Source organism: Semicossyphus pulcher, unplaced genomic scaffold (genome assembly GCF_022749685.1).
Source record: "Semicossyphus pulcher isolate SPU_LCO1_2020_fin unplaced genomic scaffold, fSemPul1.0.p SCAF_6, whole genome shotgun sequence".
NCBI classification, from domain to species: domain Eukaryota; kingdom Metazoa; phylum Chordata; class Actinopteri; order Labriformes; family Labridae; genus Semicossyphus; species Semicossyphus pulcher.
The window spans coordinates 24111163-24137867 of NW_027211737.1; the positions used below are offsets into that span (position 1 = coordinate 24111163).

Here is a 26705-nt window from a genome sequence, read left to right on the forward strand (position 1 = left end):
GTGTGAATGTGATGTGAATGGGTGAATGTCACATACAAACTAATGTTATAAGGTACTTATGATTTATTAATTTGTCTTTTTTTTGTTGATCAACGATTTATTTAGCTAATATTGTTCCTAAACATATTTTTTCCAAAAATAACAACAGCCTATAACAGTAATTGGAGATTGGCTATCACGGTTTTTCTTGGTTTGCCAGGGGAATTCAATGTGGAGCTCATCATTTCGTGCTTCAATCTGCATAACCAATCTGATTTGTCAGGCATATCCACTCCAACGTTGTGGTTGTCTGTTAGCTTACGAGCAGTGACACTGCCTTGCAGTCATTCCCACTGTGAGGCAGTTTTCTCCAGTCTAGTCTCATTCTCCTCTCCGAGCCATAACTCCACAGTTAAATCTGTGTTTGCTATGTTAGCCGACCGCCACAAAGGGGCTTTTGTGCAAAGGATTCACCAAGAAATCATTCAAATTTCATGCACTTGGCTTGGGTTGTATGTCTTGGCTGTGTATATCTTGAAAAAGAGGAGCGTGATTTGCATATTGTGCTGTGTAGCGTCTCCTGCAGCTTGTGAAAAAGTGTGCTTTTGCTGTTGTTGTTGGGCCAGTTTGTGAAGCTCATGGAATGCAAATGACTTTCCTTGTATGACAGGAGCATCATGTTTGAGCAACTGTTCAGATAGACCTCTAAAGAAAAGCAAACTGTTTCCTTCTTTCCTTCTCCAAATACATTTACTATTAAATCCATAATAACTCGTATATGAATACTGATGCCATTTGCTCCTTTTTACTAAAAAACTAAATATAGGATGTGTATAAATAATTTAGACTGTAGTTCAGAATGCAAATTAAATGCAAATGCTACAAGTAAACATGCCTGACTGCCTCACAGCATCACACTAGTCCCATGCCAGAGAAAGTTACAGTAACATCGTAATGAGAACCTGCTGTTTTTCCTCTGTGATTGATGCCCCTGCTGACAATCCTCACAGGTCACTGTACTGAGGCTTAAAGGAGTACACCAGCGTTATATTGTTCACTTCCATAAGTTGGAGGACCTACAGGAGACAGATTAAAAGAACTAATTTAGGCTGTAATGTCCTGAGTTTTTTAGTGTCCAGCTTTCCGTTTCAGGTATGCTGGATCCTGCAGTTTGCCTTAATTAATTATTGCCTTAACTAGCGTCTTTTCTTTAGACCCTCCCTGCTTGGTTAATTTGCATGGCTACTGTCTTTTTAAACTCCTTCCCACTGAGAAAAGTAATAAAAAATGTTCATTATAGTTTCTCAAAAGACTTTTTGTACTGTCTGACTAACAATTGAAAACCACAGATATAATCTACAATGCTGTAAAACAGAGTATAGCAATGAATCCTCTCATTGGAGGAGCTTAAAGGCCAAAGCATCTCCAGAGACACTGTTTAAATTGTAATGTGTTTGGAAAAGTGCTGAGTAGTATCTTTATTAATCTACCTTTTATTAAATAAGTAAATTGACCTTCACATGTAAAATTGATGTAGTTTAACTTCAACAAAGCTGACTTAAGAAACATATCTTTTTTTTTCTTGCTAATCTGGCTTTGGTTTAACTTTTGATAAAAGTTCATTAAAACTTTTGTTTAATATCCGTTACATTCTCACCTCATTTACCTGTTACCTGTCCCCTTGTGCTCCAGTCATTTAGCGTTCAGCCCGTGTGAGCTGGTGAAGATGGTGAAGCCAGACATCCACACTCTGGCCCACCACCTGAAGCAGGAGCGGCTGTACGTGGCATCGGAGAAGCAGCTGATCCAGAGGCTCAACAGCGATGTGCTGAAGACGGCCGAGAGGCTGTACCGGGCCGCATGGATCGCCAAGCAGCAGAGGATCAACCTCGATCGTCTCATTCTCACCAGGTCAGATCTACCATCGTGATTAAATGAGGCCTTTAAATGGAATAATTCAGTCTGTTGGGAAATAAAGGACAGGACTTGGTCCAGGAGCTGGTTAGCTTAGCTTAGGGTATACATTTGGATCAGTTGGCTAACAGCTGTCTCTTAATTGTCTCTTTGTGAAATAAAAAGATATATCTGTTAGCACCTGTTAAATTAATGTATTAGCACAAAACCTGTTAAAATTAAATACATTTAGAAAGGACAATCTATGTGTTTTGGGAGAGTTTTGAAAGCTATTATTTCCTGTTATGCCTGCCTGTGGTTAATTATTGTATCCTGTGAAACTTGTTTCAGTTTTGAATGAGTCATAAAGAGCAATATATTGTAGGTTCTCAGAAAATAAGTAGACTTCTTGTAAAATGCAAATGATTTCAATATTTTTTTAATGCAAATTCAATTGCTAAAATGTGTTTTTATTTTAAATCTCTTTTGACCATTTTAAACTGATGAAAATATAACCATCCTTGGACACAAACACAAGCTTGAGTTTGATATTGTATGGCGCTCTTGTGTGCACATGGCCTTGTCAAATCCAAATTATAAAATATAATTAAATTTTATTTGTATAGCGCCAAATCATAACCAGAGTTATCTCGAGACACTTTACAAAAAGAGCAGGTCTAGACCGACTCTTTGTTATGTTGTTTAAAGAGAGGCCCAACCTGAATCACCATGAGTAGCACCATGAGTTGTCACTACATTTTAAATCAGTTGTTCTAAGAAGAACTGCAGTGTCAGCTAATGAATGTACTTGCTTGTCTAAAGGTTGATAAGTCTCAGTCAGAACAAGGTTGTATGATGTACGTACCACTCAGAGAAGGCTACATCTTTAGACACTGTGCTTGTAGGTGGGATGAGATTTGCAGGTTAAAAGGAGAAGAAATTAAAGTACATCATGATTTCAGTTGGTACTGGGGATTTTATGTGAAAGATATTAGTAATGAAACATCTCTGTCCCACAGTGCGGAGGCCTCTCCGGCTGAATGCTGCCAACATGCCAAAATGCTGGAAGACACACAGTTTGTCGATGGCTACAAGACTCTGGGCTTCCAGGAGACCATCTATGGCGAGTTCTTGGCCAGGTTGAGGGAGAACCCCCGACTGGTGGCCTCCTGTCTGGTGGCGGGAGAGAGGCTGAACCAGGAGCACACCCAGGGGGTCATCCACACAGTCTTCACCTCACTTTACGGCAACTGCATCATGCAGGAGGATGAGAGCTACCTGCTTCAGGTCAGCAGCCCTCTAAGTCTTTAGTGTAAAACATTTGTAAAACAGCTTCTCAACAAGATGTTTTTAATCTTTTTAAACTTCCCTTTTCCTCCCAGGTGTTGCGCTACCTGATAGAGTTTGAGCTGAAGGAGAGCGACAACCCTCGCCGTCTGCTGCGACGAGGAACCTGTGCCTTCAGCATCCTCTTCAAGCTCTTCTCCGAGGGCCTGTACTCAGCCAAGCTCTTCCTCACTGCCACCCTCCATGAACCCATTATGCAGCTGCTGGTGGAAGATGAAGACCACCTTGAGACTGACCCAGCTAAGGTGACGGAGCGCCTCACTCCGGCCCAGCAGGAACGCTTTGGAGAGAAGGGCTCTGATGGCTACAAACAAAGGGTGCAGGCAGCTGTGGAGGCCAACGAAGCCAAGCTGGTAGCTCTGGTCAACAAGTTTATCGGTTACCTGAAGCAGAACACCTACTGCTTCCCCCACAGCCTGCGCTGGATTGTGTCGCAGATGTACAAGACTTTGTCGTGTGTGGAGCGTCTCGAGGTGGGCGAGGTGCGCACCATGTGTACAGACCTGCTGCTCACCTGCTTCATCTGCCCCGCTATAGTAAACCCAGAGCAGTATGGTATCATCTCCGACGCCCCCATCAATGAAGTGGCCCGCTTCAATCTCATGCAGGTCAGTGGCACAGCTGGTTTTCTGTTTGCACAACACACTTATTCTGCAGTACAGACTGATTATGCATGCATTCTTTGTTGTTTTACAGGTCGGGCAGCTTTTGCAGCAGTTGGCGATGACTGATGACGATGCAGATCCGAGACGGAAAAGCAGTTTGTCTAAATTTGATAAGGTGTGTGAACCATTGTAATGCTTTACTAATTCCAGCCTAAGTGCAATATATTTCTACTGTTACTAATGTTCCTGTTCATCTGCAGAGTTGTGTTGCTGCCTTTCTGGATGTTGTGATTGGAGGAAGAGCAGTCGAGACCCCGCCCATGTCCTCAATGAACCTTCTGGAAGGCCTCAGTAGGACTGCGGTCTATATTACACATAATCAGCTGCTCGTGCTGGTAGGTTCTTTTGTAATTGATATCTAAATTCAACATTAATATACAATTAAAGTTTGATGTTCCTAGTAGACCTTGTGAACAATTCACTCTAAAACAGCCAGGGCCACATGTCGGTTACTTTCTCCAGACTTTTTTTTAAAGCATCTTGTATATTTAAAATCTTCCTTGAGAATGTGCATTCTTTTGGAAATGTTCAGTATGTTTATTTTCATTTGATCAAGGTTTTTTCGTTGAATTAAGCATTAATGTTTCCTGCAGTGTTCTTGCTCAACTTATTGCTCAAGTGTTGTTGAGCAATAAGTCAGTGTAGTTTCATGTGTAAAATTGCAACCTTTTTGTTTTACGGCTTGTACCATTATTGTCTTTAACCACAGTGATTACAGCTAACGTACCGGCTGTTTAATCATGATTATGTTGGCCACATTTTACACAAGTGAGTCACTCCTACTTGTTAAGTGTGACACCTATAAGCAGAATGTGAACGCCTTAATAGACTGAAGACAAACACTGAAACACTAACTTGTCATTGCAGCCTTTATAAAGGTAAAAACAGCCTGAATAGTCTCTCTGAACCATTAGTTTTTATTTTTATGAAGTCTTTCTGTTTGGTTGTTGATTTCAGTGTAGTTTTAGTTTAGTTCATAAGTAGTTTTGTTTTTATTTTGAGAAACTGACTGGTTTTAGTTTTTGTAGGTATTATGAGAAAAGCCTTGATTTAAAGAAGCTGAAATGCATGACATCAAATATGATTTACAAGAGCACTGTTTATTATTGTTTATACCATTGTTACTGTGTCTTCTTCATTCTATGTTCTTTTTATTGAATTAAAATTTGTCAGGAAGAAAGGCTTATACATGAATTAATCTTGTGAGTCAGTGTGAGGTTTGAGTTATCCATAGATTGTAACTTTGATGTCAGGATGTAAGGCAGCTCAAGGCAGCTTATCTGCGTATGAAGGCTGTGTGTGGCTTCTGTGTTGATTCTTTTCGTCAGTGAACAGTAAAGCCACCTGTAATCCCCACACTTGTTGCAGCAACAGCTCAGATTGACGCAGAACATGTCTTTGGCAAGTGCCAACTTGTCATTTCACACTCTTCGTCAGAATAACAGAATAATAATAACTGTTTAGCCTCCAAAGATGAATTTTGTTGTGACATTCTTAAGAATAATATCTTCCACTTCCTGCACAGGTGGACTATGTGCGGAGCGTGATGGCAGGCGACCACCTTCGGGAGGAGGAGCACGTGGCTCTGGAGACCCTTCTTGCCAACGTGCCACAGTCTCGAACTGTGAAGAGCAACAGTCTGGAGCTGACTCCCTCCAACACCCCCCAGCTCTCCCCAGCCACCACTCCTGCCAACAAGAAGAACAGGCTCCCCATAGGTACCTGCCTTCACCGCTCTCCTCTCTCCTCCCGCTACCTCTTCTGCTTTTTTAGAATAGATGTTTCGGTGTGCTCAATATGATGCAACCTCTTGTAATCTCCTGATGTGACGATCTAAAGGATAATTTGCTCTGTAGGAATATCACATTTGAAACCAGGACTAGAAAAGCAAAGGGAGATATTTTGTGTAATGCGAAGCAAAATAAACAAGTAGAGTTGAGTGGTGATTGCTAGTGAAAGGCCTGTGTTTTATAGGAAGCTAATGAGCTTCTTCTCAGCTTGTTATAAAGATAATTAGCATGGCCTGGATTGAGGCTCAATTACAGAAATGACAACCAATTAAATTACCAAATATAAATGAACTGGTTTTAATTGGAATGGATGGAAAAGATGCATAGACTCCCTTCATTAGCATTCTCAAGACAAATGATGCTGCAGCAACGCCCCCTTAATTAGAAATGAACCACTTGTGCTTGCTTCTCTGAAATATGACGTTTATACACAGACTTTTGACTTGATACACTTATAAAGTATATTAAAAATATATAATCTGAGATGTACTCTGTCTTCAACTCCCTGCCTTGTCCCTCTTCTTTCCTCTTGTGCTGCCAATGAATGACCAGGACAACACTTAGCAGCTATTACATCCTGGGACCCCTCAACCACCACTCTGTCTGCTCACATTCCATTAGTAACCCCGTTTGGTGGGTAGCCTGTCAGTCGCAGGGCTGGAGAGAACCTAACCCATGTATCTGTAGTTCCACTCGGTTGCGTATTAGATAACACACTCATGTAGTCCATGCTCCAAGCTGCACAGTAACCTCCCTGCCTCGCCACCTTTGCCTAGCGCTGCTGTCGTCCATGTGCTCTCACCACGCTTGCTTTGCATTGCATATTTGCTGCAGCTCGTTATTAGAAGTCGAAATGTTTTTGCACTGATTTTGTTTTGAAGTTGTTTTCCTTTTTGCTTCCTCATTCAGCGGATTATGGCTTTTCATTACCAGGTAGAGTGGGGAACGATCTTCCACCTTTCCTCCCTCTAGTCTGTGCCTGAATAGTGGTCAGAAATATTAGACTCTAGTTAAGTTGACTTATGACAATGAGAGTACATATGGCATCCACTCACTTGTAGTGGCAAGACTAAAGATTATTAGTGATTGCCTGTTTGTGAATGAATTTGAGGGATTAGAGGATAAAATGTTGTTAATGAAGAATTTATAATAATCAGCACTCGGGCTGTCACTTTTCCCAAAAATCAAATTGATATGGAATTTGTTGGAATTATATCACACACTAAGGGGGGTAGGTAGTGGTACACTACATACTGGGTACGTAGTGTGGTACATACAGCGCTTTTGAGGTGCGTTGGTGTTGAGATGGTCGGTTCTGTAGCACGGCCTTATACTAGAAGCGTAGCTCTGTTTTGGGAAGAGCTAAGAGCAGAGTAAAGAGTGATCGGTAGCTGTATAAACAACAGAACTAATGTACTGTGTTTGTGCTTAATAAAGCCTACGACTCCTCAAGACTCAAGCCGCACTCCCCGGTCTCGCTTGCTGCTTGCTGCCGGCGTATTAAAGTGACGAGAGTTAGCCCTGAAGCTAGCTACAGCTTGGCCCTGTAGCAGAACAACAATAAATCTCCCCTATGCTCTCTGATTACGGTCGGGACGGTTAGTTTGTTAGTTTCCTCCTTTGGTTTGTAGCAGGCAGCGTAATATCGCTATCAGTTGGAATAAAAGGCACACTACTTTAAACGTGATTGCATTCTGGGACTATCAATTTTCTGCTGTGCTTCAATTTTGAATTTGATCACATCATTACAGTTCGAACTATTAAAATTTCACCAGTTTTGAACAATATGTTGAATTTCGATAAGTGACAGCCGTTATCAGCACCCCTTACATATTCTTGAAGTTATGCTTTCATCGAGGAGCTGTTTAGAAACAAGACAGGCACTTGTATTGAGCAGGAAACACAACCCAGGATGGGTGTAATGTGGTCTTGATTGTATTTATGTAACTCTCTTGAGATGATTCAGGAAGTGAGCACCAGGCTCCGGTTCTTAGTTCTTGTTAGTTTATTCCTGTGTATTCAATAGAGACAGCTCAAGAATCAATACAACAGAGCTACAGCCACAAAAGCACAGGGCGGAAGACTCGTCTTTAGATTGGTATGAATGTCATGCCCTGCTTAAGTGTTTCATTATGTCAGGACTGGTAGGTATTTGAACATGCACAGAGTGCTATGTTTCAGCAAATGCCTCACCAAGTGATATCCAGAGTGGGGTTAATTCATGTTCGGTGTTTTTATGTACATTGATTCAGAAGTTCTTTACTCTAGCATTGTGGAATAATTATGTTCAATCAATATGGCAGATATAGCGTGATTTGATTTCATTTGACATCATGAGCAGAGCTTTCTATGCGCTTGTGTGTGTGTGTGTGTTTGTTTCAGCTTAACCACTAAACTGTGCACAGTGGATTATATGACAGAGAAGGTGTTTTCATGCTAAACAAACCTCATCCTTTACTTTGAACTAACCGCTGTTTGACATCTTGAAACTAGAAATAACACCGTCTTTGATGTCACACCAGTGTACAGTTACTTTAGGAACTAATTGGAAAACATTTAAAGTCAAATTTTACATTTTCCTAGCTGAACTGATAAGGCCATGTGACTAATGATGCCAGTCATTCTCATTGCAGAGCGGTCACAGGCAGCACATTGGTGTGACATCGCAGACAGACAGATTCTTGGTTCTGTAGTTTATTAGCCAGATCTCCATTTTCAACATTACTTTGATTTTATTATTGAAACATCAAGAATCATAAAGTAACAATCACTTCCTGCTATTTTCCTCCAACTGGCGAACCAGCAGCTGCTCGGAGCCGCAGCCGTACCAACATCGCCCAGGAGGGGGAGGCAGAGGCCAGCTCACAAGAATCTCTACAGGAGCTGATGCCAGAGGAGGTGCTGGTGATTTCACTGGGAACTGGTCCTCAGACTGTCCCCGGGATGATGTCAGAGAATGAGGTAATGTGATTTGAATTAATGCACTCGTTTGCAGGAGAGATGATGATGTGATAAATTCAATGTCATATTGTTTCCTGTCAGTGAAGGGGAGTGTGTGTCATGCAGTTTGTTCTGCTTTGTGTGTGCTCTGCAACTGATAAGAAGCCTTGTATCTTATGTAAGACTAACTCCCTGGTTTGAAATCTACTGGCTCCTATCTCTGGCAAAAATAACTTACGGCAAAGATAGTTTGCAGCCAAATATGAGTTGTTATTTTTAAGTAAGCACTTCTCTCTACTGCTCTCTAGGTTTTGAACCTGCAGATGGCTGATGGGGCCCAGGGGGAAGGCCATGCTGATGATACTAAGCTGCATGGTAAACCCGACAAAACCCTGCGCTTCTCCCTGTGCAGTGACAACTTGGAGGGCATCTCAGAGGGTCAGTGTGCAGTCTGAAGACATACACTTCTAAAAAATATATAATAATAACAAAGAACACATTTCTGCTGTGTTTTTAGAGAAAACCTGATGAGCAAAAATGTGTTTGTACTTTCCTTTATCACACAGTTGTGTAGACCAGAAAAAAAACAAGCCTACGCTGAAAACATGACACTCCAATATACAGTTTTAGATCACAGATGTCATAACCGGTCTTTGACCCACAATCTGACTGAATCACTGACCGACTCTTATTACATTTTGTGTTCATTTCTTTGTCTCAGGTCCATCCAATCGTTCTAACTCTGTGTCATCTCTGGACCTGGAGGGAGAGTCTGTTTCTGAGCTGGGAGCTGGACCATCAGGGAGCAACGGAGTGGAGGCTCTCCAGCTTCTGGAGCATGAGCAGGGTGTGTAATATCTGAATGTTGCTAAAATGCTGAGGACACACATGAGAGATCACAGATGAAAGATATTCATGACTCAGTCTAACATGCGCGTCTCCTGCAGCCACCACTCAGGACAACCTGGATGACAAACTGCGCAAGTTTGAGATCAGAGACATGATGGGTCTGACGGATGATCGGGACATCTCTGAGACGGTCAGCGAAACGTGGAGCACTGATGTGCTCGGCAGCGACTTTGACCCCAACATGGATGAGGATCGGCTGCAGGAAATAGCAGGTGGGGCCTGGCTGTGGTACCTGTTTTTCATTAAGCATATTGATTGATGTAAACAGCCTGTGTGATCATTGCCCATTTTATGAGATGAATTAGCACCATGTAGGGACCATCTCCGGCTGATGATTAAGTGGATTTAGGGAAATGTCATCACCTTGTGGTGTGTGGGTGAAATGGCAACAGAAGGCAGGTCTTCAGCTGAGCTTAAGTACTACAAAGAAGTGAAACACATCATGGCTGCTTTAACACATGCATGACGCTTTATACATTATCTTGTGTGTTTTTAGTGCTTTAGAAATAGCTTGTATTATCTCATCATATAAATAATGCACATCATCAATTTGTTGCCTATTAAACATAAAAGTAATAATATAGGTCAGCGCTTCTAGTTGTAGTTGTCAAAAAGGTAGGGCTGGGCAATATGACAATATATATCGTATGTGTTTTTCTATATCGTCTCTATCGTGATGTCACAAAATCAGCGGCTGAACTGCTTTACGGCAAATTTCCTGTCATTTTGACAACGTTTACGTTCTAATTCTCGCACGTGGGAGTGAACCATAGAGGGAGAAACTCAGTACTTTTTATTTGTCAAGTATTTAATTCACACAGGATTATCCAAAAATAGGCTTTACTATGTGCTTATTTCATATGGACTAATTATTTGTTAAATTACAAGAAAACATGCTATATCGTGATATATCGTCATGGGAAGAAAAATCCTATATCATGATATAGGTTTAAGGTTTAATACACAGTTTGCTTAATATATGAAACATTTTGTCTTTTTGGGTTTCAAAGTCAGTCCATTCAGCCAAATTGAACTTTAAAAACAATTCTTAGTTTGGGTTTTACAGTGAATCTCAGTTCCGTAAAATCCTGAATATAAGTCAGACTGGTTTTTGGGGGGTATCCCAGAGGGAAAAAGGTTTTCTCTAGCTATTAAATAACAAGAACGTGAAAATTAATTCAACACTATTTCTATTTATTTTCATTCAAAACACACTCAAATTACAGCATACCATCTGTTTTGGCCACGTCGAGTTTGTAATCCTGTTAGCTACCGGTGCAGTATTTGAGCTCAGCCTACGCTAACCTTGATTGTTGTGACGGTAGCGATCATGATGCTTCATGTCTGTGACGAAGCTTTAGCTAGCTAATAGTGCCATTGTCTGGGTAAAATACCGTAACACAATAAAATACCTTACTCTGCTTTTTAAACTGGGAAATTGGTCACACCGGTTAGGATGCAGCCCACTTTTTTAGATGAAAAAAAAATTGTGCGTCCTTTACTCCGAATTATACGGTATTTATTCTTTTACAACTAGGAATATTAGTATTGAATATTAGTTGGCATTTTTTTAATCAGTGGACATATTAAGGCTAAATAGATAAAAGTAGTGTACCAGTTTGTTCTTGGTTTCTGTATATGCTAAAGTTAGCTTGGGTTATCCAGTGGATGGATCTAATAAGTACATGCATAATCATAATATGTTGATATAAAAGATACATTTATTCAATACAGAGTGTAGGGAGAGTTCAGCTTCTGCACTCAGTAGAGGCAAAATTACATCAGCGAGACAAAGGTAATAAAGATAACCGGTTTATCTGATGTTAAACCAGCTGTACACAGATTATCTTCATGTTATTCAAACCCCCATCTTCCCATCTCCTCTGCCTGAGTCTGTTTCGTCACAGCCTTCCCCCTGCCCATCTCTCTCTCCTTCTCTCTCTCTCTGACATTCACTCAGTCCCTGCAGTCTTATTGACCTTGGTTCCTTCTCATTTGCATCCACCATTTTTCATTCTTCGGAATATGGCGTTGGGGGACTTTTCCATCATTAAGTGAATTTACAGCGATTTCCTTATGTGTTTTCTCCAAGGGATTGGGTTATGAGATGCACATTAAATATCCATTAATACCTCATTATCCCACTGATAAGATTACCATGATAATGAGGCAGAAATTCTAATTGTTTCACTTCTTGTTGTGCCACTCATTTAATCATCCACCTGAAAGACAAGTACTCTGCGCCCCTACCTTGAAGACTGTAAACACGGACAGCGGGATAGAGCTCTCCCACTGTCACTGAGAGCCCTGCCCCCGCCAACATCAGCACACACTGTTGCCTGGGTGCTGGCATGCATATGCGTGCTCATGGCGCGTGTGTGCCATGAAGTGGAAGCATGACTTATCAGGGGGCGAGGCTACCACAGGCCGACTTCTTGGTCTTGAGCCTTGGCCACTGACTCCCACTCACACCTGCTCACTCTTTTCCCCCTCCTTCGCATTCTTCCGCCTTGTTAAGTCACGGCTTCCTGAAAGGAGATGGAGGGATGGTGCTGAGGACTTTGTGGGAGGTTGGGTGAAGCGGTAATTTGGTTGTGAGTAATGCCAGGCGTAATCAACAGCTCAAAGTCATGGCCCTGGAGTCCAGGGCAGGGTGAGATATTACCATTAACCTCTGACCTTTGGCGCAGTGGTATATGTGCCTGTGGGTCCCAGCATGAAATGTATGCGACCTCCAACTCTCTCTGTGTCTCTGTATGCAAAGCTCAGTGTCTCTGAAGCCCCCGACCACACAACATTCACAGAGGGTTTATTCAGTGTTTTTTCTTATCTCAGGCTATTACACGGTGTCGTCTGAAGGCTTACTGGAACAGCTTTTAATTAAAGATACATCATGTGTAGTCAAGAATCTGTCCACATAGTGCTGAAACATTTTCTCTAAAACATATAGAAAACGATATTAAGGCTTTGACGGTACTGAATTTTTCTAACCGCGGTGAAACACTGACGCCCCCTTGTGGTTTGTGGGTTAACCGTCGCCTCAGCCCGCTGCCGGAATACGTTCACTTTTCACAGCGCGTCCCCCAGACGGTAAAACATCATCATGAGTGAGCACAGCACGAGCGATGGAAACACGTGTTTATTATCACCGCTAAGTTCGTATCCATATTTGTTGAAAAAAAAAAAATTGTATGGACGTGCTAGTTGTTGTAGTAGCGGCTAAACTAGCATGTCGCAAGACTGCAAACGAGCTCGTCTGAGCCGATAAGATGCGCAGAGGGTTGAAACAGCAGTCCTCTGACAGCAAGGTTTCTTTTGCTGATTGCAGTGATTTTTAAAACTACTTTGTTCTTCACAATGTATCGTTCTGTGTGGAAAGATGAGGTGCTTCCCTGGGACGCATGGATAGGGAGTTCACTGCGTTCCTTTAGATTTTAATGCACCAGAGATGCTGGATGCGTACCTAGCAACACACTGGGTCTATACTTGAAAATAACAAAGTGGTGATGACGGTCACTGGGTCCATCCCGCGGTTAGCATCATGCGCTTACCCTCACAGCCCTACAATACATGAAAAATTATTAGGCTGTATTAAGCTTGCTTCAGCTCTTATATGTGATGATCTTCTCTTTGAAATCATTTTAATTGTAATCTTTTCAAACTAGCATTTTCAAGCTTTTGACTTTGGGCTCTAGGATTTTGCAAGAGATTTAAAAAAAATGTTTTATAGACTAAATGATTAATTTCTTAATTAAAATACAATTGAAGTTTCACCCGTAGTACCATCTACAATTGTTTTGAATAGAGCATTAAAAAATATAAACGTGCATGTAACTCAAAATTTCCAAGCTTTTATGAAAGGCATCATTTTTGTAGTGGAACTCCCAAGCACACATGATGCTCATATTTAAAATCTGAATAATTTATGAGAAGTAATTACAGAATATGAATCAACACCAGAGCTCCAACAACACACAGATGTTTTTAAAGACCAACAAGCAGCCTTCAAGTTGACTTTCTGAGTGTAGAGGTGACTTCTTGCTGCTCCAACACTTTTCCAGGCTTAAAAAGCTGCTTTATGTTGTTGAAGGAGGTTAACTCTTTCTCTCTTCCTCTCGGTGCTCTCAGGGGCAGCTGCAGAGAACATGCTGGGCAGCCTGCTGTGTCTTCCTGGCTCGGGTTCAGTTCTGCTGGACCCCTACGGCTCCACCATTTCAGAGACCACGAGTGAGGCCTGGAGCGTGGAGGTCCTTCCTAGTGACTCAGGTGGGGACCAGGGTTCACTCCATCGTTGAAGACTTTTATGTTGCCTTGTTATTGTCCTGATTCTTGCACTTTATCTTCATGGCAGTCTCACATATGTGTATTCATGCGTGCATATTTATATTTCCTCCATATAGTGGGGGTTGGGACACCAGGTGTGGTTGCACAGCATTCCATACTAATAAATGTGTGCATGCATCTGTCATCATATTTCTGCACACTTGCCTGTCTTTCAGGGCGGATCTGCTTGTGCCAGTAAAAGGCAGAACGGGGTTTCCTTAGAGGGACCACCAGGTGTGTTTGCACCTGTGGTGGAGGAGTGGGGAGGGAAGCACAAGGACAGCAGCTGTCCTCACTTTACACGGTGTCAGTCTTTTATATGGCGAGATGTAAAATGCATTATTATTTACATCTTGTATTGTTATGACTATAATGTTGCAGGGCATCACAGTTTTGTCACTGTGTCAATCAACATGTAATAACATGGTATTAATTATAGATTACACTTCCTTTGTCCCTTCTTACATATCGAACATAAAATCCAATGCTTTTATTATTAACAGATTATGTGCTTAACTTCCCCATTGAAACGCAGTGTTTTGTGAAAATCACCAGAGTGTTTTTATTAACAGCGTTAAGTGTTTCTTTGAAAAGCCTGAGCCTTATGTTAATTGAAGTAGTACACCACTTCAATATGTGCAGCACAGAAATGACATGCATGAGTGTCTTGATTGCTTTTTGTTCCGTTTGCTGCCCCTGTTCTGCTCGGTAATAGCGCGATAGGAGACTCGCTTGGAGTACAGCGCTTGTTTCATGGCTAGGCAGCAGAAAACTACACTCTGAAGAGCACTTCAGCAACACATTATTACTAACGAGCATGCAAATGAGTACTGCTGTTAGTATGGAGCCTCTGGGTTCGACCCAACAGCTCCGTTGGGTAGCCGAAGAATTGGCCGTACTAGCTTTATGGTTTGGTTTGGCAGTTATAAGACATGATAATGTATGCTTTGTTTGATTTCACGCATATGTGCCCACTTGGTTGCCCAATAATCATAACAGAGGGGGGGTTGGGAGAGAGAATGACCATCAGCCGTAGCAAACTGCTACAACTACTGTGGTTTGTGTGTTTATTTTAAATGGTACTTGAAGCAGAAAAAGTTCATCTTCTTGTTTTGGAGGTCTTTTGTTCTGAAGACAATATTTTTATAACTCTTCTTCATTTATTTGCAGAAGCTCCTGACCTGAAACAGGAGGAGCGGCTGCAGGAACTGGAGAGCTGCTCAGGTGTCGGCAGCACCTCAGATGACACGGAGGTCAGAGAGGTCAGCTCGAGACCAAGCACACCTGGTCTCAGTGTTGTTTCAGGTATGAGCCTCTCCTACAACTCCTCTCCCTAACATGTTCTGCCAAGGTTTTCTCTCTGAAACTATCAGTTCTATTTCCTGCAGTCCCCTTTGTCCTCTGAATGGTGGAGAAAGTCCTGAATTGACCTGTATTGTTAAATTTTGGTTAAATAAACTGCCCGTTTCTCACCCTCCTTTATTTTGTGCAGAGTGCTCATGTTGCTCGGAGGGTTTTTAACCAGTGTCATGGGGTCAGTGTGAATTTCTCTGTATGACACAGTTGGTTGTCTTTTCCGTGGGCTCAGGTGGACACGCTTTGTGGACAGGATGTGTTGACATGCATGAAGTAGTATCCTAGATTAAGAAGCCAGCGGTGATGTTCCCTGGCTCGGCTCACAGGAAAACGTCCCGTGGGATCCAGTGGATGGATAGTCTGCATCTGATGATCACTCTTATCCGTGTCTTTCCTCTAACCCATGGGAGCTTACGTTACCAATTTGGAGTTCCCAGTGGGTTCCCCATCCGAGAGACACCATGCAGTATAAGTCTAAATAGAAAAAAATGTCCTCTTTCTTTTTGAGAGACATTGAACATGCAGGTTTTGTTTTCTGACTGCTGCCAAGCCAAAGTTTACTCTACTGAGTGGCTTTTGTCCTGAATGTCAACACAACTGTTTTGTTGTTTTTTCCTCGCTGCAGGAATCAGCGCGACCTCAGAAGACATCCCCAACAAGATCGAGGACCTGCGGTCAGAGTGCAGCTCAGACTTTGGGGGGAAGGACTCTGTGACCAGTCCAGATGGGGAGGAGTCAGGCCACGGTAGGAGAGTGTCACATCCCCGCTAGGCTATCAAAGCCATCAGTCCAGTGTCTATGTGGTCTAAACAGCATCAGCCAGAGCGATCAATCCCTGTCACTTCCACAGCTGCAGACGGCTTAATGACTGCTTTAGTTCTCAACACGTGTAATTGTTAAATAAAGATATAGAGTAGAGTCAAATGTTCTTTGTTTGCCTGGCTGGGGAATCACAAGTGGATACCAGGCTATTATCTTTCCAATTGAATCATATAAACTATTATTTTTAAATACAGCAATGTGCTCTCGCTTACTGGTTGTTCATTTAGTGAAAGCTCGTAATTGTTTTGTATCCTCTTGTGTTTTTACAGGCGCGCACCATCTGACATCTCCACCCTCACAGGCCGATTCCTTACTGGCCATGTTCGATCCCCTCTCCTCGGCTGAAGGTAATTTGCGCTCCCTGAATGCTCTACAGCCAATCAGAGCTAGAAATGAAAGTGTCATTAGATACCAACCCTAATGTTGCGGGCTCTCCGAGCAGCTTGAGCTCTGCGAAATACACTTAAAGAGTTCCTGCGCCTCAATTACCGGACACATTAGAAGTGCAAGTGAAGTGTCATTTCATCTGGCCCGTTTAGTATCTCAGATTACTTTTAGCCGTCTTTGTTCTGTTGCATTTAGTTTGCAGTGCAGGTGGAAACAGTGAGAGAGAGAAATGGTCGCGGCTGTGTGTTTGTGGCAAGGTGAAGGGATGACAGGTTGAGAGACCTCACCCCAGGCTCTTTGGCACTGTCCCCTTGTCCCACTGTGCTCATGGCACGAGGCTGCCATTGGAAGCTTTTCAGGAGAGAGAGTGTACCCTTGGAACAGGTGGCCTACCTATACCTAGGGCTCATCTCCCACTAACATCTCACTTTAGCACTCTCCCCTGATTCTGAGGTGTTTTTAGATTCCTAATTTTATAATGTTAAGCAAACTACTCTTTAGCAACAAGAGACACTACCTCTTGTAGAATTGCATTAGTATATTTAAGGCTTTCAAACAGTTCAATACGAACATCTACTTAGGGGAGAAAAGTCTTGCCAGTGCAATGAGCTGGTAAGTGAGTAACTTAAATATCAGAGTGAACGTAATATAAACCACTTATATAAAGTGTACAGGGATGTATAAGTATTATTCATTTACTGAAAAATTCTTTATCTTATGTCTTTATTACCTCAGGCTCCTTCACTGGAACAATCGTGAGGCCTAAAGTCCACTACGCCAGGCCCGCTCACCCTCCCCCCGATCCTCCCATCCCTGAAGCCAGTGCCCTGGGGCCGGAGACGCGCCACTCTCTCTTCATGCCTCACTGCCTGGTCCAGGCTGAGCTGGAGCACACCAAGCAGCGCCACTCTTTCCCTGACAGGCTGGTACGTAGCCGCAGCTCTGACATTGTGTGCCCGGGCCGCCGGCCCACAAGCGACCCCGGCCTTAACCGACGGGTAGCAGTCGAAGAGCGGGACCCTGCCGGAGCCTTCGCCTTGGGACCGTCCTCATCCCCAAGCAAGGACTCCCTGAAGGGAGAGGTAATCAGACTCTCTTAGACCCTTTTCCCACCAAAATTAGCGCGTTGATGCGGGATTTTCAGACCAGGGAAGACCTGCTTATAGATGCCAATTGTCTCTTTTCCCATTGCCAGTGAAGTATACTCCTGTCGGTCTCTTTTCTGCTGCGTACCCGTCGGAGGTCACAAACGCACCCAAAACAGGGTTAGTAAATAGTGAAGATGTTACGGTCCTTAGGTCAAAAATTTTGAACGATGTTCAAGCGCTGCTTGGACAGAGACGGATGGAATTTGTTGCTGAGATGACAAGGAGTCGCAGAAGTTACCGACGGAGCATAGCATCGCGCCGGAAGGGGGGCGGAGATTAGCGTGTCGACATGGGTTCTGTGTTCCCATCAATGCCGATCGGATCAGAGGCGATAATTACCTGGGTCTACTGCAGAGTCATTTGACCTGGGTCTGAATGCCGATTGTAACCTTTCCCATTAAGCAAAAAAGCCGGGGGTGTTAGCGGGTTTTTGACCAGTGGCAAAGCGGCTTTATTTATAGCCATAAATACTGAGGAAAAGCTATAAATCACATCGATTTACCAAGTTGTAAAGTGTAATAAGCTTCATCTATCTTTCCATCCAAAGGTTGAGGACAGGAAAGACAGTGACGATGAGAAGTCTGATCGCAACAGACCATGGTGGAAGAAGCGTTTTGTGTCGGCCATTCCCAAAGGTAAGGAAAGAAAACAATTGGGCATTTTAAGTGTGACCTCCTTTCTGAACTGATAAACGACTCTTTAGACATTTAAAAGTGATCTGTTTGCCCACAGCGGCCCAGCGAAAAAAAAAGTTCTCTTAATCACAACTGACAGGAAATATCACACTTTAAAGAGCCGAGCAAAAAGCAATTTATAATGTGAGAAAGAGAATGATGATCCATGTTGTCCACTCCACTGCTGACGCTCCGGTTGGAAAATTATGTTTCTTGTTGTTTGAAGTTACACCAGAGACGTGTCCGTTGCTTTTTCCCTCACGTCTCACTGGCTGCAGATTTATATAGACTTTTCAAAGCTAATCAGTCATCAGAGGAGCTTTAGCTGTGTAGATTGTATGGCTGTAGCCCTCCCAGCAGTGCTGTCAGCCAGCGGCTAATGGTCATTAGATAGACCTTTCTGTCATCAGCACTGATAGATGACACATCTCTTGTTGCAGTTCTACTCTACAACCATCTCTCACACATCTGTCTGCGAAATAATGAGCTGTGCCCACACACAATGACTGCTTATTACTCTTTGAGATAATGATGTTTCTTAAGTAAACATTACATTGATATTCATAAAGTGAAGGACTCGGAGCACATGGAGAAGAGGAGAGCCGTAAAGCACAAACCACAAATCTCCCGCCAAATCTCTGTAGAGCCCGTTGTGTTTGTCCTGTTGCTCTGCATGGTGACGCACAGTCATGTCGGGCGGAGCGGCAGCCTGTGTGTGAAAGGCCAACCCTGTCTGTTGTGTCCCTCACAGTGCTGTATTGGACGGCTGAGAGTGATGTCCCAGGTAACGCTTCCACGCTGTCGTCATTCAGCTAGCTTTTTCTGCTGGAGCCAGCGGCTGCGTGCCCGTGCTGCTTTTGTAGATGTGGCCTTGGAGCTGTAGAGCTGTGTTGTGACATGGTGTAGTTCCTACGCCAACACTCCTCATCCATGCACCCAATTTACCATCACATGTCTTGTGTGTTTGCTGCAGTATGTCACCATTTAATTGTATGGAGAATACAGAATATCAATGTAGACAATCCACCTGGTGTTTCCTGTGTGTGTGTCAGCTCTGTGTCTCCTGTTTGTACCTTTTGTGTTGATAGGATAAGCATCAGTATGCTTATTTACGGCAACCCTCATAATAAGAATCAATGAACCTTTGTGATATTCTGATATGAACCAGGTTTATTCACCATTTCAATATTCTTTTGCCTATTAAATCTTCTTCACAGGACTTGTTTTGGCACTGTATGCTTCCCTACATCCTACATTCAGATTCTTTTGTCACAATACAAACCTTAAAAAAAATGGCATTTTACCAAAGTGGCTGTCAGCAAGTGACTCACCATCAGTTTATCGTCAAGTGATAGTGAAAGTGGCGTCAGTCCAAAAGTCTTTTGTCTCTCGTCTGCAGCTCCGATTGCAGCGTTTAGGAAAAGGGACAAGCAGGAGAAAGACGACATCCCTCAGGAGCGTGTCCCACAAGGTCTGTCCCCGTCGGGTTTAATTACACTCCTAATATTAACAAACACTCTTAACAATAATGTTCATATATATTATGAGTGGTATAAATATAATGCATCTTGTGTGCTTTATCAGATGACCCAATACCCAGACAGAACTTTCAAGCGCAGGCAGCTGAAGACATCCTGGACAAATACAGGAACATCAAGAGGACCAGCCCGAGTTACGGAGCCACAGGTGGAGCTTCTGACGATGGTACAGGAGGTCAGGAATAAAACACTCTGCTACATGTGGATATTTGAAACACTGGCAGTCGATAAATTGAGTAATCTGACGATTTTGTGTGTGTCGACAGATATTGGTGTGGGGGAGATCGTTCATGACTCTCCCAGAGAGGACCCTCTGCAGAACTTTACCTCAGACGACCTCCCTGACTCGTTCTCTTTCAGGTAAGAAATTCATAACCCAACAAAAACTCCAGTTTACCAACAACTGTAGAGTATCCTTAGAAGATATTTTTAGCTGTTTTTAAGGTTTCTTTTTTTTTTTTTTGTGTCTTCCAGTGATGCAAAGAAGAAGCTGAGGTTGGCGCTGTGCTCTGCAGACTCGGTGGCTCTGCCCATCATGGCTCCTGCGACCACACGCAATGGGCTGCCTGACCACATGGACCCTGAAGGTAGGCAGTCCATCAATATATTATTCAAATTCATCCATAGTAGCCTGCTCTTTCAGTTGATGTTAACTAAAAAGTATTACACCTCCTTTTTCTCCCCTTGCATTTTAATTTGTGGTCTTGCAGGACAAATATTACTGCTCCTGTATTGGCGAATAAACTCCTCATGAAAGCACTGCTGTTTTTTAATTTGCAAATATCTACTAGACTTTTCGGAATCTTTATCACAGCTCTCCATCGGGAGCAGGGTACACGCCCTGAATGTTGGCAAGCGTCCAACCGGCTGAAAGTGTCCTTAAGCAAGACACCTAATCTCTACCACCTTCACCTTCTGACTCGCCTTCCAAGGTTTGAGGCAAGGTTGAACGAGTGGGGGATGTTAGAAGAGAATTCCCATATGGTGCCAGTAAAATACCACATTCTTAAACCATCTTACATATTACAAATACCCATTCAACCACAAAGATAATATTGTTCTAACATTTATTCAAAAACAGAAGAGTTTGAATGTAGCACAAAATAAAGTAAGACTCTTAAAGCTTTAGGACTGGGAAGATGGTAGGACTCCATCTTTGTCGCCATTGTCATGCGGAGGCAGCGGGTTAGTCGAATTCCTTTGTGGCTAGCAGTGTTTTCTAAGTCCGTCTCCCTATCGTCCTCTCCCTCAGACAATGAGATCGTCTGCTTCCTGAAGGTCCAGCTCGCAGAAGCCATCAACCTGCAGGATAAGAACCAGATGGCCCAGATCCAGGAGACCACGCGCTGCGTCAGCCGCCTTGACGCACGCACCTGCAGGAGGCTGCTGGCTGCCATCGCTGAGGACTACAGGTAACTATGGAGACGATGCAAACTCACTTAGGGTTTTTTCATTTAGTTGTTATCTTTTCTTTCTTCAATGCATGTTGTTGTTTAGGCAACTACAAAGATGAAGTCAACAATAATGATATAATGTGGTGGTGTGTGTGTCTCCTATAGAAAGCGGGCCCCATATATCGCCTATCTAACCAGGTGTCGTCAGGGCCTGCAGACCTCACAGGCCCATCTGGAGAGGCTCCTCCAGAGGGTGCTCAGAGACAAGGAGGTGGCTAACCGCTACTTCACCACTGTCTGTGTTCGGCTCCTCCTTGAACACATGGAGTCCAAGATGCTTGACTTCATTAAAGGTATATCTACATTTTTACATTCAGTGTAACTGAAACCAAATATTAGCATATTGAGCTACTTGTCCTTCAGCTGACCTTTGCTGCTGACCTCTAGAGTACAGAAAACGCTGATCTTTGGTGTCCCACCTGACACTATTCCGTTTAAAGCTCAACTTGACTCACTCTTAAACAATCCTTCTGCTGCACAGTCGAGTCTGCAGCCCTGCCCTGCGCTGGTGTTGAATCTGTTGCTCCTCTGCTCCCCTCCAGAGTTCCAGAGGTGCACAGCAGCAGATGACAAGACGGCAGCGGTGGAGGATTTCCTGAGCTACTTGTACGGTGCCATGGCCCGTGATGCCATTTGGCAGTATGCGAGCGAGGACCAGCTGCAGGACGCCCAGATGGCTATCGAGCGCAGCGTTATGAACCGCATCTTCAAACTGGCCTTCTACCCCAACCAGGATGGAGACATTCTCAGAGACCAGTGAGTAGCTGGAATGACACCAGTGCCTCTCACAAACAGTATCTCTGGGCACTGATCCATTTTATTAGAGTTGTTTTATGAAGATTAACCCATTAACTATGAGGGCTGCTGTAATTTGTGCTTGAAAGTAACATCTGTCAGAATAGTACTTTTATTCTGAACCTAATAAATAGTGTTCCTCTAAATTTTGTTTAACTTGCGCACTGTTTATAATGTTTATAATCTCATAAATCAGCATGTGATCGGTTGTAAAAATTGGCACTAACATCTTCACATTGGGACACCTTTTTTCATACAATAGTGCTATGACATGTCACGATATTGATTATAATTGTTTGAGCAACAACAGAGAAATATTTGCTATCAAGAGTTGAATGTTTTACACCCAGAAACTATTTTTAATTTAAAGTATACATTTAGAATCTGCTGTAATGCTACGATGGTTAATTTAACTGCATCTTTGTTTGATTGAAAAAATGTATTTTAATTAAATTAAAAGTACCACCATAGCCTGCTACTCACAGCAAGTATGAGCATGAAAGCTAATTTTAGCTGCTAACTTTTACTAGCAGGCCAGATAGCTCAAGTTGTGTATTTTCTTTCTGAAGCCACTTAATCAATCTCTAAAAAGTTAAAAACAGGAAGATCATTTAAAATGTACTTCTTAATATTTCGATGTATTTGTTCCCAGTGCAGTGCACTCTTGGATCTGACATGATGTGTTGTAAAAAGAGTTTTATTTCCCCACTCAGGCTTTTCCATGAACATATCCAGCGGCTCTCCAAAGTTGTGACAGCCAGTCATAAAGCTCTTCAGGTCCCAGAGGTATCTACTTGGTTTCATTTGTTTTCATAACATGCATGAATCTATGGAGAAGGGAGAGACTTGTTGGTGCAGTACTGTCATTGTGTGAGTCGTTTCTGTTTGCAGGTTTACCTGAAAGAGGCCCCCTGGCCCTCCGCTCAGTCTGAGATCAGGACCATCAATGCGTACAAGACGCCACGAGACAAAGTCCAGTGTATACTGCGCATGTGCTCCACCATCATGAACCTCCTCAGTCTGGCCAATGAAGACTCCGTCCCCGGAGCGGACGACTTTGTCCCTGTACTCGTCTTTGTCCTCATAAGGGTGAGTCAGATTTACTTCATTGTCCCACACATGTTGACAGCATTCAGAACTAAACTGTATGTTGAGTATGGATCAGTGTTGGCTTTATTATAAATGAGAACTAAGAATAACCAGAGCTGTTTACTAAGCTGAGTGGATATATTTTACATATTTGTGATTGTAATCTGCACGCCGTTGCGTGAGCTTCTTTCAGCGCTTAATGTGAGCCCATCCCCACATCTCCTCCCCTCCAGGCAAACCCGCCCTGCCTGCTGTCCACCGTTCAGTACATCAATAATTTCTATGCCAGCCGGCTGAGTGGGGAGGAGTGCTATTGGTGGATGCAGTTCACCGCGGCGCTGGAATTCATTAAGACCATCGACGATCGCAAGTGAAGCAGAACAGCCACCTGTATGGGCAGACTGCGGGGGAAGGAGCCGGGAGACTGGGAGACTTCCCAACCAACTGCTCCCTCTGCACAGCTTATGAAACCTGGCCCTCAGCCTGCTCTTTATTTGTATAGCTTGTACATAGCCAGAGACGTTGAAAGATTACAAAATATATATTACTGTACGTACGTGGACAAATCCAGGTTTTAGCCGTGCTGAAAAAAAAAACGGCCTTGGGGAAAAAATTGGCCAGATGTTAACGTTGAACCTGATTGGATTTTTCCTCTTTTTGTCTCTTTAATCATGTTTCACTTTCGGGGTCTGTGTTAGGAATTGTGTATATACTCAGCTATCAAAATGACATTAAATCGACCTAAAAGATAATTCAATATAAAGGGACCAGACTTCCTTGATGTGATCACTGATCTTTATTTCCCCCCGAGTGCGAGGGAAGGGCTTCCAATTAAATTACAATATAATGTTCATTAAACGCATTGTAACGTGGGGATTTACAGTGCGTGATGGTTACTGATGGGATTTAGAGACTCATAAACACTGAGATCAATTCACAACAACCATAACACTCATAAGGTTAGTGTATCAAACAGTCGGGCAGCTTCTTTCATGAATTGTTTACTTCATCTGATTCCCAAACACGAGTGTGTCAGTGAGAATTTGGACATAAGGGCCCACATATTTATATGAAATAAAATGTATTTATTTCTGTAATTCTATTTAATGCTTTGTTTATCTCATTTAACGAAAAAATGCAAACGCATATCATGCCCATTTGAGATGTCTGAGGCAAGTGGTGTTATTGTAATTAACCTGCTAGAAGAGCTAGAGTTAGGAAGGCACCTTAGCGAGGAGTAGCCCCTGGGTGGGGGGTGGGATTGTGGGCGATTATGAAACAGGGTCGACTCGTGCACAGAGACGGGGTGGCATTTATGGAGATATTGAAAAATAGTGCCTTTGATGTGGGGCGCTCTGTACAGGTAGTTATTTTTACCTATTTTTTTTAAACCCAGCTTAGGCATTATCCCCGCCCTGCCCCCACGTACAAAGACTCCAATGGGCCAACCACGCATCGCCACATCACTGATTGTCCAGGCTCAGTCCCTTTAATGCACTTGAACAAATACCCCCTTTGGTTTGCTCGATCCTACCTCAGAGTTGGAACCAATGAGCCTGATATCGGTCTGGAAACTGTCCTGTGTTGGTTGACAACAGAGCTCGGGATCACTTTTTGCACTGGGTTAAAAAAAAAAGACATTTAGAGGAGGGGAGGGAAAGTATATTGAGCTGCTGTGATGCTTGTTTCGGTCACATCACCCTTAAATAACACGTCTTTGTTAGTGAACAAAGACTTTTTAGTTGCTAATCTTATACCTGAGAGGCCACATGTGTTCGCATGGGCAGGCTGTTGGAAATTAGCTCTCTACCTCCTCCTAAGTTCAAGAAAGGGACTTGTGTTTATGTGCACTTATATTTCTTTTTTTCTTTCCCGATTTGGCGTGCTGTGAGATCCCAGTGTCATTGTAACTTTCCACTTCTAGAACACGCATGTCTTTAATGATCCCAAAATGACTAAAACTCCTCCTCTCCTGAGATCCTCTGCTTCATTTCTGCGCACAGACGTGCCACGTGTACTATAGTTTTCGTTAACCCATTACTTTCCGCGGCAGATGACCTGACAGCACAAAACACAGTAGGATAGAAGAGCAAATAATCAACACTATTGACTTGTTACTGACTTAATGCTAAAGTGGTTGGTGTAGTACGTGCGTGTGGTTTTTATCTAGTGAGCGTGTGTGCGTGAGACGAGTGTGCGACTGCTTGACCCTCTGCCTCCTCTTGCATGAAGTCATTGGATGGTCTGTAGCTTCTCTATCATGATAAACAGTAGAATAGGATTAGTATCTGCCACAGGCCAGTGATCGAACCTGCAAGAGGATGCAAAGCTTCTCTTTGTGTCCGTGAAACTTGCATATCAGAACTCGATGATTTATTTTGCACAAAACAGACGTGTTTTCCTGAGCAAATTTACAGGGAGCAGCGCATTTTGTCATTATTCCACATGAACATATTGTGATTGAAATAACATGCGAGTAGCTAAACGATGCACCTGACTGTTACTCTTTCAAGCTGATAAACATTCACACTTAGAGGCAGCATCAAAAAAATGCATCTTTATGTCTGTCAGCAGTAGCACATGCACCTCGTGTATCTGTGTAAGTGCAGTGTACTTCCTTGCAGGGTCTGTGTAATCAATTTGATGAGAAAACCATGCACTGGAAAATCAAGTTGCAGGTTGCATCTATACTAATTAGGTTTATGTGATGTCACTTTAATTGGAAATACATACTCCACAAATCTGATGAAATTATTTGGGACCTGGCTTGTGTTTCTCCTCAGATAGCCGGTCTCAGCAGCTACAGACGACCCCGGTGAAGTACGGATCCGAACACCAGATATTTATACACACACGACTGTGAGATTTACTGTAACTTTAGCTCTGATTGTATGCAAGAAAACGGACTGAAGAGCTGGTCTGTTCTTCAAAGCTTTACTGCTCTGCTCCCTGTACAATTGAGTCGAAAGGCAGAGCAGAGAAAAAGAGTTTTACATCTTACATCTAATTTTACATTTAATTGTAAGCTTGCACAATTATGACATGCGGGGAAAGCCGGTTTGTCTTTACTGTGATTAATGCATTATGTAATTCTTTAAAAACAATAAAAGAAGCAGAAGTTTTTCCTTTTTTTATTTCTTCTTCTTCTGTGACTCTTCAGATACACCATGCATTTCCTGTGCAGGAGGAGGATGTCGTACCTCCTGTACTGCACACGCACGACAGTGTTTCATTATCAGACAGTTGTAGGTATATCTGTCCGACGGTTCACACAATGGAAAGAGATGGTGGGGAAATTTATGCATGGAATATAATTGTTAGTGGGGGCAGTGGAGCAGCATCATCCAATCTAGCAGCCACAAATAGCAACCTCTCAGCAAACATTTCATTACTGCTGACAAGTGTACGCTGGATTGTAATTGGAGATATCCCCTCATCTAAAAGCCCTCCTTACTTCACCGCGTGCCTTCTCTAATACTCATCTTTTTTTCATCATAAACTTCTTCGTGGGGTGCTTTGTGTCCCCTGATGATATCTCGCAATTGTTAATTTAAATTCAAATTTTGGTGTGTGAAGTTAATTAGTTGCATAAGCCA

The 26705-nt window shown here is 42.8% G+C and overlaps 1 protein-coding gene across 4 annotated transcripts in view; it reads left to right on the forward strand.

The window, feature by feature from the left end:
* The window catches only part of gapvd1 (GTPase activating protein and VPS9 domains 1), a 30388-nt gene extending 4142 nt beyond the window's left edge, over positions 1–26246 (forward strand). Inside the window, exons 2-29 of one of the 4 annotated variants that reach the window (XM_069682674.1) lie at positions 1672–1890; positions 2892–3159; positions 3255–3827; positions 3916–3999; positions 4085–4219; positions 5410–5602; positions 6227–6307; positions 8481–8635; positions 8923–9052; positions 9336–9461; positions 9562–9735; positions 13652–13789; positions 15017–15151; positions 15828–15947; positions 16294–16371; positions 17147–17493; positions 18107–18194; positions 18985–19017; positions 19633–19704; positions 19818–19946; positions 20038–20131; positions 20246–20358; positions 21024–21183; positions 21331–21518; positions 21768–21981; positions 22734–22806; positions 22912–23109; positions 23343–26246. In XM_069682674.1, the coding sequence (XP_069538775.1) occupies positions 1706–1890; positions 2892–3159; positions 3255–3827; positions 3916–3999; positions 4085–4219; positions 5410–5602; positions 6227–6307; positions 8481–8635; positions 8923–9052; positions 9336–9461; positions 9562–9735; positions 13652–13789; positions 15017–15151; positions 15828–15947; positions 16294–16371; positions 17147–17493; positions 18107–18194; positions 18985–19017; positions 19633–19704; positions 19818–19946; positions 20038–20131; positions 20246–20358; positions 21024–21183; positions 21331–21518; positions 21768–21981; positions 22734–22806; positions 22912–23109; positions 23343–23483 (4425 nt within the window). In that variant the 5' untranslated portion in view covers positions 1672–1705 and the 3' untranslated portion in view covers positions 23484–26246. Of the gene's footprint in view, positions 1–1671; positions 1891–2891; positions 3160–3254; positions 3828–3915; positions 4000–4084; positions 4220–5409; positions 5603–6226; positions 6308–8477; positions 8636–8922; positions 9053–9335; positions 9462–9561; positions 9736–13651; positions 13790–15016; positions 15152–15827; positions 15948–16293; positions 16372–17146; positions 17494–18106; positions 18195–18984; positions 19018–19632; positions 19705–19817; positions 19947–20037; positions 20132–20245; positions 20359–21023; positions 21184–21330; positions 21519–21767; positions 21982–22733; positions 22807–22911; positions 23110–23342 lie in introns of all 4 variants that reach the window. The other 3 variants (XM_069682671.1, XM_069682672.1, XM_069682673.1) reach the window with 3 other exon arrangements.
* Positions 26247–26705: the final 459 nt, after the last annotated feature.